Source organism: Scomber japonicus, chromosome 24 (assembly GCF_027409825.1).
Source record: "Scomber japonicus isolate fScoJap1 chromosome 24, fScoJap1.pri, whole genome shotgun sequence".
Lineage (NCBI taxonomy): Eukaryota > Metazoa > Chordata > Actinopteri > Scombriformes > Scombridae > Scomber > Scomber japonicus.
In genome coordinates, this window is record NC_070601.1 from 5,145,962 (window position 1) to 5,161,440 (window position 15,479).

The 15,479-nt window shown below is 39.5% G+C and overlaps 2 protein-coding genes and 1 non-coding gene across 3 annotated transcripts in view; 2 read left to right on the forward strand and 1 right to left on the reverse strand.

Moving 5' to 3' along the window:
- Nucleotides 1-10,477, reverse strand: part of LOC128354250 (fibronectin type III domain-containing protein 4-like) — an 84,506-nt gene extending 74,029 nt beyond the window's left edge. The window contains exon 1 of the mRNA XM_053314511.1: nucleotides 10,383-10,477. The gene's annotated coding sequence lies outside the window, so the exon portion shown is untranslated. The remainder of the gene's footprint in view (nucleotides 1-10,382) is intronic.
- Nucleotides 5,257-6,048, forward strand: LOC128354010 (leucine-rich repeat-containing protein 3-like). Its single transcript, XM_053314258.1, has one exon. The coding sequence runs from the start codon at nucleotides 5,257-5,259 to the stop codon at nucleotides 6,046-6,048; it is 792 nt and encodes a 263-aa protein (XP_053170233.1).
- A 4,123-nt stretch (nucleotides 10,478-14,600) lies between the features above and the next one.
- Nucleotides 14,601-14,673, forward strand: trnar-ccu (transfer RNA arginine (anticodon CCU)). Its single transcript has one exon. It is a non-coding gene; the product is annotated as a tRNA-Arg (tRNA).
- Nucleotides 14,674-15,479: the final 806 nt, after the last annotated feature.

Here is a 15,479-nt window from a genome sequence, read left to right on the forward strand (position 1 = left end):
CAGAGTGCTTTGTCAAGAAAGGACTTAAATTCAGATCGGACATAAAATACACATCAGCTGACAGTGCATGTGGCATCGAAGCGTGGCACGTAACAGCTGAACAAAAGGAGCTGGTGAAGTTCCTATTTTACTGTTTTATTTAAGCGACATCTTCAATGTTCCTCAACAACAATGGAAAGTCTCCTGGATAAGTCAATGATTTTCATCCATTTAAACTTTAAAGCTCCCCTGTTTGGCACTAGAAGGCCGTTTTCAAACATATATTGAGACTTTGTCCAACAGTGAACCACATTTCTATATATTCATCAATTCTGGATATTTCAATGAGGGAAGAAATACTTAGAATTTATAGGTTTTAATGAGGTAATTGTACTTGTTGTTTACTGGTTTTAAGCCCAGTGATTGGAGTAATCTTACTAAAACGCTCCTTCGACAACCATTAAATCACTACACACAAAAATGCAGAAATGTGATGATTCTGCAAAACATCTTTTCCAATATTTCCAATTTTCTGCTGATTGTGAATATGGAAGAATTAACTCTTCTTAATGGATGGTTTGGGTTTGCCAACTACAACACTTAAGGTTCGATACAATCTGTGGTGATATTATTAAAAATGCAAAGGTTAGCATATGTCCCATTTACTTTCTGCATTAGCACATTCAGCATGGACTTGTAGTGTATGTATTCTTATATCTGTGACTTTTTATTAAAGAATTCACTCATTTCTAATGCATTTGCTCATCTTTTGTTCTGCTGATTCAACCAGCATTTTTAATGCTCTGCTTTAAAGCTCTGAAGACACTCCAGCTGACTGCCCCCCCCCCCTAAAAATCATCTTCAAGCTGAAAAATAACTGGACTTTATTATTTAAAGCCTTTGGTGCCAAAAAAATAAAACTGCCCATTTTACAACTCTCTTAGAGACAGTTAATCACATACAATAAGAGTGCTGTGATATCTGGCTCCTCATTGACCTGAGAGGCTTACGGCACATCAGACAAGACATCTGGGCTGGACACACAACATTAGCAAGTGATTAGCTAATCTTACAGCCGTGGCCTTTTCCAAACATACGCTGGGGAGAAGAAACAGAGAAACCGTGTCACAAAGCCTTTCAAGACTCTCAATTAAAAAATCATGTTTGTTCCAGCTTTAAAAAGTAACTCAGACTGCTGCTGTGAAGCTCCAGGAGTCCAGGCCGCTGTGCATCAGACTGTGCTTCACCTCAGTCGATTTACCTTCAATAACAGCTCAATAAAGGTTTGTCCAATTGGGCTCATCCAAAATGTAAAGCCATTCTCTGCCTGTGCGTTGGCTTGTCGTGGAAGTTGGAGTGGGTCCATGCTATCACTCAGCATTGCTGTAAGCTGCTTACGGACAACCTTCTCTATAATGCAAAGGACTGATGTCAAAGCAATAAGGGAGACGACGTCAGATTTGTAAAAGATGCTGCAAAAATAAATAAATCTTAAAGTCTGAGGAGAGTCCTGCTTGTCCTACAAATGTCGGGTTTCTTTCGTTTCCCCCTCTGAGTTTGGACATGGGTCACGGTGCTAAAACATGCTGCGTCCTCCCTCGAGAGTGACAACAACTGCAGACAGAGCGAGTAAAATCCAATGTCAGATAGCCTGCGCTGCGGGGAAAGCATTATCAAATGTACTGAGCGTGGCATCGGAGAGGTCAATAGTCTATATACTGTAGGGCAACACTGTGCCGCTTCCACAGAGTGACTTCACAATGTCAACGGTAACAAGGCATGCAGGGAGAGCAGATGGGGCAGGATGATGTTTAAATTGTACCTTTTTTATATATAAAGAAATGCATCCAAATGAATCATTTATTCCAATAAATCTGTCTCGTTGAATTGTGTTATGACAGAATCACTGAGTCCATATAATGCTTAGCTGACAAAGCTTCTCTAAATTGGCTCAGCTCCATATCCTTGTGATCCTGGGCAGAGGTTTTTATTTAAGATGGGTTACCAGGCAGAAATTTTTGCCAGGAGTCCAACAAGATGACTAAGGGTGTTAAACAAATGCCTTGGCAAGTGTCAAGTAGCTTAAACAGTGGAGGACGTGAGGTAAATCTATCACCCTGATTATCCCAGAGCAGGGTTGTTTTTATATCTATAGGGTGTGCTTTGTGATTTTGGATACTGTCACAGTGTAAACAAGGATAAGGAGGGGGGGTGGTAAAGCAGGTTCATACGAGCTAAAATGCTTCAGTAGTCAATATAATCAATGATTCTGCCTCTCAGCAAAATTGACAGGGCTGAACTCGGCACATGGCGGCCATTTAATCATACAGCTCTGGCTGCTTTCAGGTGGTCTCTGTGTCGCAACGATACAGCTGGGAGTGCCTTCAAAGGTCTTTTGTTAGTGTGGGTGGTGACAGGCTCGGTACTGAAGTCCTCCATCAGGGCAGGAGAATTGTAATCAATGTTTATGAAGAATGACAGAGTGTGACACGCAGGGCAAACAATCAGTCCGAGGCAGAGCAAGAGGAGAATGGAGGAGAATGAGGAGAGGTAGGTAGAGAAAATGAGGTCCGGGAGCCTTTAGGGGTCTTAAAAGACAAGACAATTAAAGTTAATAAGTTTGTGATGATTGATCTGGTGGAGATTCACTCCAGTTTCTTACATGCATTCATAAAGTTGATATATAAAATACAGCCTTTTAAAAATGGATTATGTCGTGTCCTTTGGTGTTAAAATACCAATAAAATGCCACAGACACATAGAAATATAAATCATATTAAACGTGCAAAGGGAGGTTAAAAAAAATAAATATGAAGAGGCAGAGGAGAGTTCCAGGAAAACATAAAGAAGAGGTTTAGATGTCATTCAGCTGCGCAAGTGAGCATGAAATTTAAATTTAATACATCAGTGGTTACCATGGAATGAACAGATACTGGAGGTGATAGAGTACAATTCACAATACGACAGTGCCGAAAAAATATTTTTGCAATCCAATCAAGTATTTTTCAAGAAATACAGTAAGTCAATCAGTAAGTCTCGTAAACACCAAAAATGATGCCAAACATCCATCACAAGTTACTAAAAGGCCCAAGGTCATTCATTCATCTCATTTAGCATCATTTTACAATCATATAAAGCCACAAAAAAAAGGAATTTAAAGTCAGCATTTTTTTGTATCTGTAACCAGAAATAAGTGATGTTTTCCTTGATTATTGACCAAAACTATTAATTACACTGTTGGATATTTATTTATATATTTTTCTTAAAGGAAAAGTCTGACATTTTTGAAATACTGGATACTTATTCGCTCTCTGGCTCACTAAAGTTAAGACTAGCAGCCAATTAGTTGAGCTATTGTCACTAAAATGTACTTATTGATAATTGCAGTAATGTAAACGTGTTTTTTTATTGTTGTAGTTTATAATGAGGCTCCTTCTTTTTATAAGAATGTGTCTAATATTGCATTCAGCCAGGTAATTGGGTAATTAGCTGTTAAATCGATGCAGAGGAGTAAAAAAAACAAAAACAGTATCTGCCTCTGAAATGTAGATGAATGCGCATAAAATTGAAGCAATTAAGTAAAAGCACTACTACAAATTACACTTGCTATTTAAGTAAAGTCATATTCCACTATTGTTAATTAACATATTGGCAATTTATTAATTTTTGTACCAAGTTTGATGATCCCGGTAACAGCAGGGATCCCTTTTAACTGAGAGAGAGAGACAGAGAGAGAGAGAGAGAGAGAGAGAGAGAGAGACCGGACCACAGCGGTGCAGAGTGCAGTGCTGCGTCTCTGCGCACATCCACACACACTCACTCACACACAGACCAACACACAGCTGCTGCAAACCTGCGCTGAAGAAGAAGCTGGAGCTTGTAAACTCTGATTAAAACAGTTGCATCCTCACTTGAATCTTCTGTGCTTTCCACATAAGAGCTTTGCCAGAGGCGTGCGCTCATTTGCGGGATATTAATCCTTTTTTTTCTATTGGTGGATGTCTCATTAAAAAAGAAAAAGAATCTCTCCGGTGTGGACTGCGTGGTGATGTGAACCGGACAGAGTGGAGCGTGGATCAGGTAAATACTGACTCCTTAACTCACTTTTTACGCAGCTTTTTTAATTTCCAGGATGGAGTTGAACCACTTTTACAGGCTGATACTATAAAAGTGAATATATTCTGGTAAAATGATGCATACACAAATTAAACTGTGTGTTATAATTTGCAAAATGAATGATTTGGCACTGAGTTAAGTGTGTTAAGAACATGTAATTTGCCTGTGATATTCAACAGTCCCTTTTTAAAATCCGCCTATAGTATATTCTTGTGCTTTCTCTTTCACCCCCTACATTATTATTCCCATAGTGGTTTAACAGACATTCAGCTTATATCAATATTATTATTCTATAGGTATCAGAAATCAGAAACTGTTTGACATTCATCAGCGTGATCAAAATGCTGCCTTCTGCTTATCAGCTGCTCTTTGCGCTGTTATCTTCCAGCCAGCTTGTTAATGTTATGATTTGCACTGTGACCTTCAGTGCTCTCACATACATATTATAGACTAGAGTTACTTAAAAAAAAATTATAATTATAAAAAATCACCATTTGAAAGTTCATCTGCTGCATAATGATGAGCCCACACCTTGTTTAATGGCTTGTCATCTTCTCACACAGACAAGTCTTCAGTGTTGGGAGACCATGCTGCACAAATGCTATTATTATGATAATGTTGAACTTTACTAGTCTGCTCTCTAAGGAGAATGGAGTCTGAAAAGAGGAAATGCTGTAGAAAATTTAGTGAATGGGAAGCGTAATGTGATCGAGGAGGAAAATTAACAACAGAGAAATGATGGGAAGCGTGAAGGAACTTGTTGTTAGTCGATCCACGAATGCACATCGATGAGATCTTCAGCTTCAAGACAGGAACAAAATTCTTAAACATGGAGGAACTTTCTGCAAATATTTGATATTTTCTCTATCTCACCTTTTTTTCCTCTCTATCTTTTTCTCTTTTTTTTTGCACTCATAGGTCGTGCCCTCCCACCCTGAGCACACAGTTATGACTTGGCTTGTCAAAAAATATCCTCCCACTCTCTCTCCAGTGGTTTACGTCAGCCATGCTGCACTTTGACATCTCAGCTACCTTTGGGACACTTGCTGCTTCGCTGTTGGATCACGGCTCGAGATAAATCATGGACGATGGACGATAATGTGCGGATCAATATTAAAAAGTCCCCCAAGAATGAAACTTTAGCCTTTAATGCCCATACTAATGGGGGCTTCTCAAAAGTGCGGTTCATCCATCAAGCCTCGTCCCTGTGGTTCTCTCTTCTTCTTCGTGGGAACGTTGTGGCTTCTGCTGATGATCATGACTGCGTGTGCGTGTCCTAAGAGCTGTCACTGCACAGACAGGAACGGCGTGGTGGTCCAGTGCACCTCACGAAACCTGGAGAACATCCCGCTGAATTTACCCAAAGACACTGTGGTTCTCCTGCTCTCGTCCAACCGGATCAGACACATCCCCAATGGGGCCTTCACAGACCTCCACCGCCTCAGGGAACTGGACCTATCTCACAACGCCATAGAGAGCATGGAGGTCGGCGCCTTTCAAGGGATTTCAGAGGGCTTGCGGACCTTGGATCTTTCCAACAACCACCTAAGCAGCCTCCCTAAGGACACATTCACCAAGCTCCACGCCCGCATCCGCCTGTCTCACAACCCCTGGCACTGCGAGTGCTCCCTGCAGGAGGTGCTGAGGGAGCTGAGGCTGGACCCTGAGACGGTGAACGAGGTGGGCTGCTATACATCAGTGCAGGAGGAGTACGTAGGGCAACCGGTGATCCAGGTCCTGGACTCTGGGATCAATTTTTGCAACTTCCACCAGAAAACGACAGACGTGGCTATGTTTGTGGCTATGTTCTGCTGGTTCTCCATGGTGACAGCTTACATCATTTACTACATCAGGCACAATCAGGAGGACGCAAGGAGGCACATGGAGTATCTCAAGTCCCTGCCCAGCACCTCCCACATCAGCAAGGACTACGACACGGCTAGCAGTGTTTGAGTGTGTGTGGGAGTGAAAACAGATGCAACTGTACCAATGAATATAGATGAAAGTGTGCCGATGAATATGATTACAGCATATGAGGAACATTGATCAATGACGGCTTTGCAACAGGAGGTGGTTTCAAAATCTCATCATCATCAAGTGCGGATATGAAACTAGCATCAGACTCTTTCAAGCAGCACTAAAATGAACCAACTTTACACTTTGAGCTCCAAAAACTTTCCATGATCATTATTTCCCAGTGAAATTTCATGTATAATGCATAAAAGTAAATTTCAACAAAACCACAAGTGCGTTTTCATATGGTTATGTGGTTTTAACGGTTCACTGTGAATTCATCTGCCGGGCAAAGCGAAACCTGAGAGCCACTTCACAGAGTTCAGTGAATTGAGGCACTTGAAGAATAATCCCCACGGCTTCGGCTCGGAGAGAGAGGAATAACTCTTCTAGGTTTCCAATTGTTTTTGTGAGAGAGTGTAAAGTTTTCTGATGTTTTTTTTTTTCAACTAACGACTCAAGACTTTGTTGCAGAGAAAGAAAGTGAAAAAAAATATTAAAATGAATGTTAAGTGTTTAAGTATGTTTAAGAGTCTATGAAGTGTATGAACCAGTGGTGCAGATTTGGCAGCACTGGACTCGTCTGCTACTCCTACGCCTTACACTTAAGGTGGAATTGCAAACCAAGAGTTAAATTACACACTGGAACCCCTGTCATCTCACTCAGTGTTTTTTGTAATGTAATAACTTTGTGACATTTGAGAGTGAAGATAATCAATTTCTGTCGGAGAAAACTGCAATTAGATGAGTCTGCCAGCTGCCAAAAAAATAAATCTCTTAATGATTTCACGGCCTTTTAAAAAAAAACAGCTCTCCTTTTCACATTTCTTAAGTTTAAGGTAGCTGAAAGTTGTTTGTGAACTTTCTACATATAGTTTTAAGAGGAATTATTGGGGATGAATAGCCGAACCACCTAAAAAGTCCAATTTTAGCATATTATAATCATGTTAAACACACTAGACTACAACACATAAGAACAACACATCTCAACCCAGACTCAGACAGTCAGCATTGTGTAGATAGATGACTCACACATGAAATTAATTCATCCAATTTGGAGCCATTTTTTTCAATTAAATTAGATACACGATTCATAATTGCCCTCCAGAATGACTGATTGCTTTCTAATCTGATGCCCCGATCACAGTGCCTTCCTAAACCCTAACCCAACAAATCACTTTTATTGTGAAAAAAAAACTGCTGTACGATCTGACGTCACTATTCGGTTCAGTTTCGAGGCAGAAACAGCGTTGTACTGTAAGATGTCGTCAAATATCATGGTTTGGGTTAAAATAGCTACTTGATTACGATTTATTGATAATACAGATTAGAATAATACATGTTTTACACAATTAGGTGATCACTGTTCCCTATTTCCGGTGCAGATTGGAAGTTACAACATCACAGATTTGGAATTGCTGCTGAAACGCATAAAGTCAATAATGTCAAACTATTTCCGCCTTTACTTGAACATAAATATTTTACTTTGGAGAATTTGTTGAAATGACTAAAGCTGTTTTGCTTCCTATCTGTTGGAGCTTCAACGTGTGATTTAGAATGAAATCATAATCTCGACTTTACATCAAGTCAATTTTCTCAGAGTTCCTCTCCTCTCATGAGTCTGTGAGCATCAGTCAAATACAGCTGCTATACTTCTTATCACAAAACACTGGCCCATTTGTTTATTTGTATTTCTTTTAAGAATAAAATCATCTAAATAAGGTGACATTTACCAGCTTTTTCTCCCTCAGGAAAAAAAACAGAAAGTTTAGGTATCAATGAAATGATGAAGCTTTGTTTGTTCAGCGGAGGAAAGAGATTTGAATCCTGCATCTAATATTGCTTTTTTTTTATGGTCATTGTTGTTACACTCTCTAGCCAATAAATGCATTGTAACTTTTAAACCTCTCAGGCAATCCTTTACCAACCCATCTGCAGCGAGAACAATGAGATCCAGTTATTTATCCCTCCAGATTACTATGAAAAATACCCACAGCTCCAAATATGGAACCCATATATCTTCAGCTGTGTAGATGGGGACCAGGCAGAGTATTAATACATGTCTTGCAACCCAAAAATAGTTTCATTCTGCCAACAGTTCAAATCCATAAATCTAATTATCCTTTGTGGGAAGGCATTTCGAGGACTGCTCATTTCATATCTCGCTATATTATCCATTTATATAATCATGAAAACGACTTGATCTAGTGCCAGTCACTTTGTTATATTTCATTATAAATGTAAAATTTGCTGTCTCCTGGTTTCTAACTTCCACCTATAAGCACGTACTGTAGCTCGTAATGTATTTTATCTTTTACTGACCTTGTCGTCTTCAAACCTCGACCTATCTCTCCTCTCGAAGGGTCACAACATTAATTACAGTCTGCATTGCTGTGTCTTACAAGTCCCAAGGGCCACAGCGTATATAATAATGAACGGATTATTATTAATTAGCTGGAAAGAGTCGAGGTCAGTGTATCTGTGTGAGTGTAAGTTCAGACATGGCATCTATAGTACGGAAGAGCTCTCTTTAACTCTTGGGCAATGCTCCAATCCATCTGTGTGTCATAATCACCTCTTACTGTCAGCTTGGCAGCTTTTAACCTTCAGCGAAAAACATCAACGTGAGTGAAACACAATTGGCAAAGGTCAGAAGTGCTTCATCGAATATATCTTTTGGTTATACTTCAAAATACCTTTCTTCCCGAATCGATCACATCATCTCAAAGTACACCTTGTTTTAAAAAAGGCTCAAAACAAAAAAACCTCACTCTTGAATTACCACTTTATTGATTCTCCGTAGCTCTTGGTACATAATTTAGGCTTGTTGTGCAGCCAAAGTCTGTAAATTGGAGAAATGGCTCCATGTCTACACTGAAAATGCAGTCTGGCTGCTTTGAATTCACAACAGTGAGCCCTGAGTTAGTTTTTCTGTAAAGCCACAACAACACAAAATACTCCACGGTTGGCAAATGTGTTGTTTTACTCATGTTTTATTATTTAATATTCCTATTTAGTCTAATATATCGAAGCGTTGTTGATTTATTATATGAATTTATCACACGGGAGAGGAAGAAAAGGAAATTTACCACTTCCACAGAAGATGTAGGTGATGTTTACAGATTACCTGAAGGCCAAACAGTCAGCCTGCGTCTTCTACTGTAAGCACTAACCTTCAATTAAACAGAAACTGTCAAGAGGTGAATGCATACTGTATGTAGAATAGTCTTAGTTTCTCTTTTGTCACTGTCTCTTTCAAGGTTAATTCATTCTTGGGTGTTTAATTAATTAAATTCAGATATTTTTGGCTTGCTCACTCTGACTTGATATCAGCTCCCATGTGACTTAGTGGCCCAAAGAAGAAGTGCCTGACTTCTCTGTTGCTTCACAGAAACAAAAGGTACATGAGTATGCAAGCATCGATCTCTCTCGCTGCCTCTTGCATCCTAAAAGCATTCACTGCGTTCTGTCCCAGTTTAACAGAAATGCATTTTGTTGAGGAACACGAGAAGATCAAGCTAGTTGGCTCAGTGCGCGGTGCCAATATGGCCAAAGTTGTGGCTTTGATCCCTGTAGTGACCAATATCTGAATCCTGACTGCTGTTATGCAATAAAACGTATAAATATGTGAACTGATTGCAGCACTGAAGCTAAAATACACACCAAGGAAGAGTCATAATCCTCCCAACCTTGCATCAGATAAATAAATATTTGCAGCAGGATAACTGATTATAACTACTATCTCAATCTCTGCAATAAATAAGCATGTGACCAAAGGTGTTTTACTCACTTTGACAAAGACAATAAAAGGCAGAGAACTGAGTACGCCATGTTCAAAAATGAAAGCAATAAAGACGGCAACATTACAACAAGACAACACATCCGGGAAAGTCTGCCCTGTAAGATTAACTTCCCTTGCAAAAAGGCCAACAACAAAGGTGATCATGTGACTGGACGCCCTAAAATGGCTCCAGTGTTGTGGGTTTGATCCCTACACTGGGCTGGCCAGTCACAGTTATTGTCAGTGAATCTGCAACTGCTGGAAGACATTAGCAAACTTTACCTGATCTACCTGCTGATGTCAACACAGGCAAGTGTCTACAGCAACATTGATCCAATCTCCGTTACGTGTGTGTGATGTGTGCCTCATTGACTTTTAAACAGAAGCTCCAAAAAGCTATATGTGCCCAGATTAGTTAAGTCTATGGAGTCAGAGTAACATTGCACCATAATTCCCAGTGATTGTTCTAAAGCATAAATAAACACAGCCATACCTCTGTGGGAAGATGCTGCATTGGAGGATTTTGTAGAGTGAAAGTAGAGCTTCATCCTGTCTGTTGTGGTCCTCTCTGCTCGGCTCTGTGTGTGTGTGTGTGTGTGTAGCTCAGCCTCAGCCTCGGTCAAACAGACACACACACACATCTGCAGCTCTTTAAAAGATCAATGACACAGAGACAGAGAGCAGAGCGGAGGAGAGAAGAGGAGAGAGACGGAGACAGTAATGAAACCTTTGCTTTGAGTCCTGACCTTCACACACTGCATGCTGTTACTGGCAAAATAATAAGTAAATACAGGCAGGTAGATACACCAACACTTACTTCTAGTTGGTTATAAGTGATTATTTTTAAAAATAATTACTTTTGTATGAGTCTAGACATTGTTTTATTGTGAAAATCCAGAATAGTACACCTTTAATTCCTTAAATGAAGCCACATTCAAGTCAAAATTACAGCTAAATTATACATGAAAGTACAAAATCTGTAATTACTTCTGTCAAAACCTGCTTTAAGTTTCTAAAACAACAACTGAAATAGCCTCTCTCTCTGTCTCTTCTTATAATTTACATGCACACACACACACACAGACTTCACCTTTATCGGTCAGGGCTGATGCATGACGCAGCAACCTCACGAATCACTGTTCAAGGTTCGAGCATCTGCAGAGGAGACAGTGAACGAGATAGAGAGATATTTATTTACTGAGCCCCCGTTGAGTCAGGACCTGTCTGCTCCTTTCTCTCTTTCTTTCAGTGCAATTTAATTTAGGGCTTATTTATGCGTGTTATGGTGAAAACAGAAAGCAATCTTTAAATCAGTTTACAATATAGGGCAATATAGCTAAGATATACCGTTTTTATTTCACTTGTCCTGTCCAGAATTGGCAATTGGTTGTTTTTTTGTGTCCAAGACAAATTTATGTAATACTGCAAAATGACTGGGCAATGACTTTTAGTTTGAAAGTATACTGCTGAATATAGTGCAATTGCAAGTGCTATTACTCTGACAGCTGACAGCACAGCCAACAGTGTTTTCTCTCCAAGGAGGAATTTAATTTTACTCTCTCGGCATGGTGAGAATAAGGTGATATTTTATTAAAAATGTCCATGTAGGTTAATCAAGCTGATTTGTCATTGTTTATTTTTCAGCACATGCAAAAGAGGCACCTCAACTACTTTTTTAAAATCTTTTTTTTTTTTTTTTATCATTCAGCATTAAAGTAAGCATCTGTTTTTGTTGAGGATGAAGCCCAACCCATGCAGAAGATCATCTTACATCACTTTTGAATGTGTTTCCATAATTAATAATCATTCCTCGTAAAGAATCTGGATGAAAAATAAATTATTTGCTACGTTTAAAGTGATTTTTAACATTTTTAAAACAGGCAAGTCTTGTTTTATTGGTTCATCTTGCAGAAAAACTGATGCTGAGCTCTGTGGTGCAAATTTAATATTAAGAGGCACAAACTGAAGCCAATAGTAAGATTGTGGTTAAAATTCAGACATTTCATTGCTTATTTTCTTTCTTTCCCAGAGCTAGACAATGTTCATTAGCTTAGCATAAAGACCTGCCCCTCTCTAAAGTCCAAAACTATGGGAATTAACCAAAGTATTTTATCCAATAGTGTACCCTTTACTAAAAACTCCCTCTATATGTTCCTATAATATTAATGTGGTGCCTAAAAGTACCAGAGTTAAAGCAGATCCTGTGTTAATGTGTGATATAACCTGCAGCATTATACTATAGATTTACCAAACAGTACACGACCTTTACCACAAACTACTGTGTTGTATCACAGACTTTATAATATGTATCCATATATCTATAAGAAAAGGAGTGTGGAAGGTTGAAAAGTTAGAAAGGAGGAAGAAAAGAAAAGAAAGGTAGAAAGAATGGTGGAGAAGTTAAAAAAAGTAGGAAAAAGTGACACAAGGTGACGAAGACCAAACAGAGGAAGTACAATGACTCTTTCCAAGACACCAAAATGCTATTTTAATGACAACATGATGAAAGAATTTCCATTTATACGCCCAGGTCAAGGCGATACAATGGTTCACTGCACCTTTTGTCATTGCTCTTTTTCCAATTGGCAGCGGGGGGAAAAAGAACGGCAGTGGTAGAACAGCATCAAGCATAAAACTTCTTTTGATTGCCTGCGCTGGTTTTGCACTCTGTCACCACATTCTTCAAAAAAAGTTGAGCCTTCCCTAGAAGAGAAAAAAAAAGATTTAGCTGCAATTTTGCTCATCTTCTCTTCTTCTGTTATTCTTCCTGGACTTCAAGGGCCACTGACTGACTGTCCACATCAGACAGCTCTGTCTTATCTGTAGTGTTTCTGTGATATACTTGTTTTTTCTGTCTGTCTGTCTGTCTGTCATCGTGTTTCTGATAGTTTTCAGAGGAGAATCAAGGGCTCAGCTGGACTTGCTAGTTTAAGATCCTTGAAGACATTTCGCCTCTCGTCCAAGGCGCCCTCTTCACTTCTGATTAGCTAGGAACGAGGAGTCCAAAGGTATTTAACCTCTATGGGGTCGTTATCAAGTTCACTGATACCACTTAATTCGTTAATACTCCTGGCTGGTTGTAACGGCAATCATTTAGAGCCGTCGGAGAGTCACTTGAGGCCAAATGTAAATGGCAGTCGTTGGAACACCTGGCTGCTGTAACGAGAATCGTTAAGAGCGTCATTTACATTTGGCCTCAGTTGACTCCAATGACTGTTAATGAATGTCGTTACAGCAGTCAGGAGCACTTAGGAACCGAGTCGAATCAATGACCTCAGTAAGTAACAACCCCAAAAAGTACATGAAACTGGAATTGTCCGCCCTCTTTTATTATATCAGATAATAACATTGGATATTTTAATGATTCAGTGTATTGCCTGCCAAACTTGAAATGTCCCCATTTTTCATTTCATCAAGTCCGTAACTCAAAAACAATGGAATTCTAAAAAGGCAATTTTCTAAATACCAAGCCAACAAACTCACCATGTACTGCAGCTTTAAAGCTTCAGCGACTTTCCATTTTCTCACTTCACAGTTACTTAGCTAAAGGTGCTGTAAGCTAAATGCTGACTCTGTACACCAACGGTTACAGTGTCAATCCTCTCATCACTCAGTGCCTTGAGGTGACTCCCCCAAAAAGTCTGTCTTTATTAGTGTGATTAGTCTAATGGAGAATTTCCCAGCGGAGGCCTCGATGCTCAGCTTTCCCGCAGTGTTTCTGCTGCAGCTCTGAGCTAGCACACCTGATTCAATTAAGGCTTCATGAGAATGTGTCTGCCTTAATTGGATCAGGTTCTTTAAAAAAAATAAATGGCCGCTGACCACTTGCATATTCAGCGCATGTTTGAGCACATGAAACACATTTTGTCCTTTGAGGTTTCACACGGTATTTTTAGCACTTAATCAGAGAAGTTTGAACTTTTTCCCTTAAAATATTTGACACTTTTATGTTGTTTGGCTTTTTTTTGGAGACATTCACCCGCTCTAAAGTTGTCTCCCAAGAGGCTAAACATATGAGGACACATGGATGGAGAAACCAATGAAACCATGCAATGAATACAAACTGCTGTTAGGATATTCACAGAGCTCATAATGTGTCATGGTGACCGTCTGTTCCTCAAAGTTGAGCAGGGGAGTGCATACTAACGAGACAGACCTCCAACTCAAAGAAAGTCTGTCACCACATTTCTTCTCCCATCTATCTTTCCATTTAGGTTGCATTCAGTGTTTTTTCAAATATGTAAGAAAAAGCAGTGAGTAACAAAAGCAGTCACCATTGCAGTGCGAAGTTTAAAGATTCGTGCCGAGGGGTCTTTCAATTTCGGATGCAGTCTTGAAGGAAAGCGCAGTGTTTGGAGGAGAATAAAATGGGAAGGAGAATCATTCACTATCATTGTGTTGCACACTGTTTGGTGGATGAACACGCTGCGACAGGGCCGTTCAATCCGGGGTGAATTCTCAAAAAGATACGAAGCGTTGGTGTGTATGTGTGTGTGTGTGTGAGAGAGAGAGGGGGGGAGAGGGCAAAAGGGACGAGGCAGAGTCAGATAAAAAAATATGAATAAATGAATTCTGATAGTGCACTCCGACATGCCTTTATGATTCAGGGTGCATCCTCCATCCCTGCTGCATTTTCTGAATTTATGTGTGACAAGAGAAAGCTCCACTGTACGGACATGCAGAGATGATGTCCAATGAAGAGTACAGAATTGCCCCAGTGGCCTAATGGATAAGGCACTGGCCTCCTAAGCCAGGGATTGTGGGTTCGAGTCCCATCTGGGGTGCTCTATGTCAGAGTGGTATCTCATTATCCAGAGGTCAGTCTGCTCTCTGCCATATGAGGTGTTTTTTGTTAACCTCAACTTACTATCAAATGGCCAGCAACAGATGGACCTGAAAGTACAATATCAGGGTTGTCATACACATATAATTATGGCCAGATAGAGAGCCTACTGCAGATAAACTGTCTATTTAATAAGGATTCGATTAAATTGAGCAACAACATACCAGTTTGCTTATGTCTACTTGGTTTTTATTGTGAATTATGTGGTTTTCTGTTAATTTCTTACTGCTATAATGTTGGATATGTATGTTAAACATTATCAAAGTTCCAAAAATTGGGGTAAATGTAAAATACTTATGCACCATTTGTCCTCTCACATATTACGGATTGCATTCGAAAATGAAGAGACTGTTTGTTTCAAGCTTCCTCCGGAGGTGGAGAAAGTTTCGTGGGAACAGAGTTGACTTATCAATTTGGGAGCCAAAAGAGACAAGAGTTAAAACAAACAGAGGCTGAACTGAGGGGCTGCATAAAAGAGCCAGTATAGGAAGTATGAGAATAAGGAGTTTTTAAATCTGTAAACCGTGCAAAGACCTTTAGTTTAGTCCCAGAATATACATATAGACCTGGAAATTGTTAAAAACTTCAACTGATGACATTTATCTAAGCTGCATTTTTATTTTTGGACCTGTTTTACAGCCCTAAACTAACATTTATTTTTGATAGAACATTTTCATATCCCAGCATGTAACATATAATTATACAACATGGTAATTATTCTCTCTCTTACAGGGAAGATTGTTTCAT

Bases quoted from the DNA above. Each gene is read 5' to 3' on its own strand.
- LOC128354010 (XM_053314258.1), top strand. From the start codon at position 5,257: ATGGGGGCTTCTCAAAAGTGCGGTTCATCCATCAAGCCTCGTCCCTGT.